The following is a 929-nucleotide window of genomic DNA, read 5'->3' on the forward strand; positions in this document are numbered from 1 at the left end:
TGATTTTCAGGCCTGAGATTCTAGGTAGTTAAAATAAGGCCAAAATGGAGGCGGGGGAATAGAAGGGCGAAGAAAAGGAGGACATTTCACGCAGAGGGAGATGTAGAAGCAGTAGAGCACAAGGTAATACCAGACACGGGGAGTGCACCATTTAGCCTAGAAGGTTAATACAGGGAGTTAAAGTGGGAGGTTAGAGCTAGATGCCAGGAATAGGTCTAAGGTTAAAGTCCAGAAGGAAGAAATAATAAGAGTTTGATAGGGAACAATAAGAGTAAGGCTTAAAAGAGCCGGTGGTGCATTAAATTTTGCAGCCAAGAGCTCCAACTAATGAAAGGCAGGATGGGCGTAGGAAATATATTCTCAAAGCTTCCTCTTATTTATGGGAGATCCGACTTCACACAGGAATCAGCAGAACACAGACTTCTCGGTTCCCCAGGGCCAAGACAGCCGGAGGAGCCCCGCCTCGAACCGTCACGTGGCCAGAAGCGCCCTTGGCACGTGACCCACCTCGCGCTAGGCCAATCAGCGTCTGCAGGGGCGGGGACGCGGAGTCTGAGGGGCGGGAGGATCGATTGAGCCTGCCTCTTCTCGCGAGCCTTGATGCTGTCGCTCCTCAGCCGCCCACGGCCCGGAGCGAAGGTCTCGCGAGGCTTGGGCGCTGCGGCGGTAGGAGGAGGACGGGGAAGGACGGAGCCCTGCCACGGCTGCCTCCCTCGCTCTCTCCCTCGCTCACTCGCCCGCCCCCTCCCTCCCTCCCCTCCCTTCCCCGGCCCCGGCTCCGGCCCCGGCCCATTCGCTGTTCCGTCTTCTGCAGGGAGGATGTCGGGCTCGTCGCTCCCCAGTGCCCTGGCCCTCTCGCTGTTGCTGGTTTCTGGCTCCCTCCTCCCAGGGCCAGGCGCCGCTCAGAACGGTAAGCGGGGCGCCGGGGG

At 58.9% G+C, this 929-nt stretch overlaps 1 protein-coding gene across 2 annotated transcripts in view; it reads left to right on the top strand.

Annotated features, from left to right (window-relative positions):
- Positions 1-576: 576 nt before the first annotated feature.
- The window catches only part of NPTN (neuroplastin), a 64,481-nt gene continuing 64,128 nt past the window's right edge, over positions 577-929 (top strand). Inside the window, exon 1 of one of the 2 annotated variants that reach the window (XM_086322600.1) lies at positions 577-910. In XM_086322600.1, the coding sequence (XP_086178726.1) occupies positions 601-910 (310 nt within the window). In that variant the 5' untranslated portion in view covers positions 577-600. The remainder of the gene's footprint in view (positions 911-929) is intronic. The other variant, XR_015135244.1, reaches the window with a different exon arrangement.

Source organism: Bos grunniens, chromosome 10 (assembly GCF_055505025.1).
Source record: "Bos grunniens cultivar Pamir isolate PY7600 chromosome 10, Bosgru_T2T1.0, whole genome shotgun sequence".
Lineage (NCBI taxonomy): Eukaryota > Metazoa > Chordata > Mammalia > Artiodactyla > Bovidae > Bos > Bos grunniens.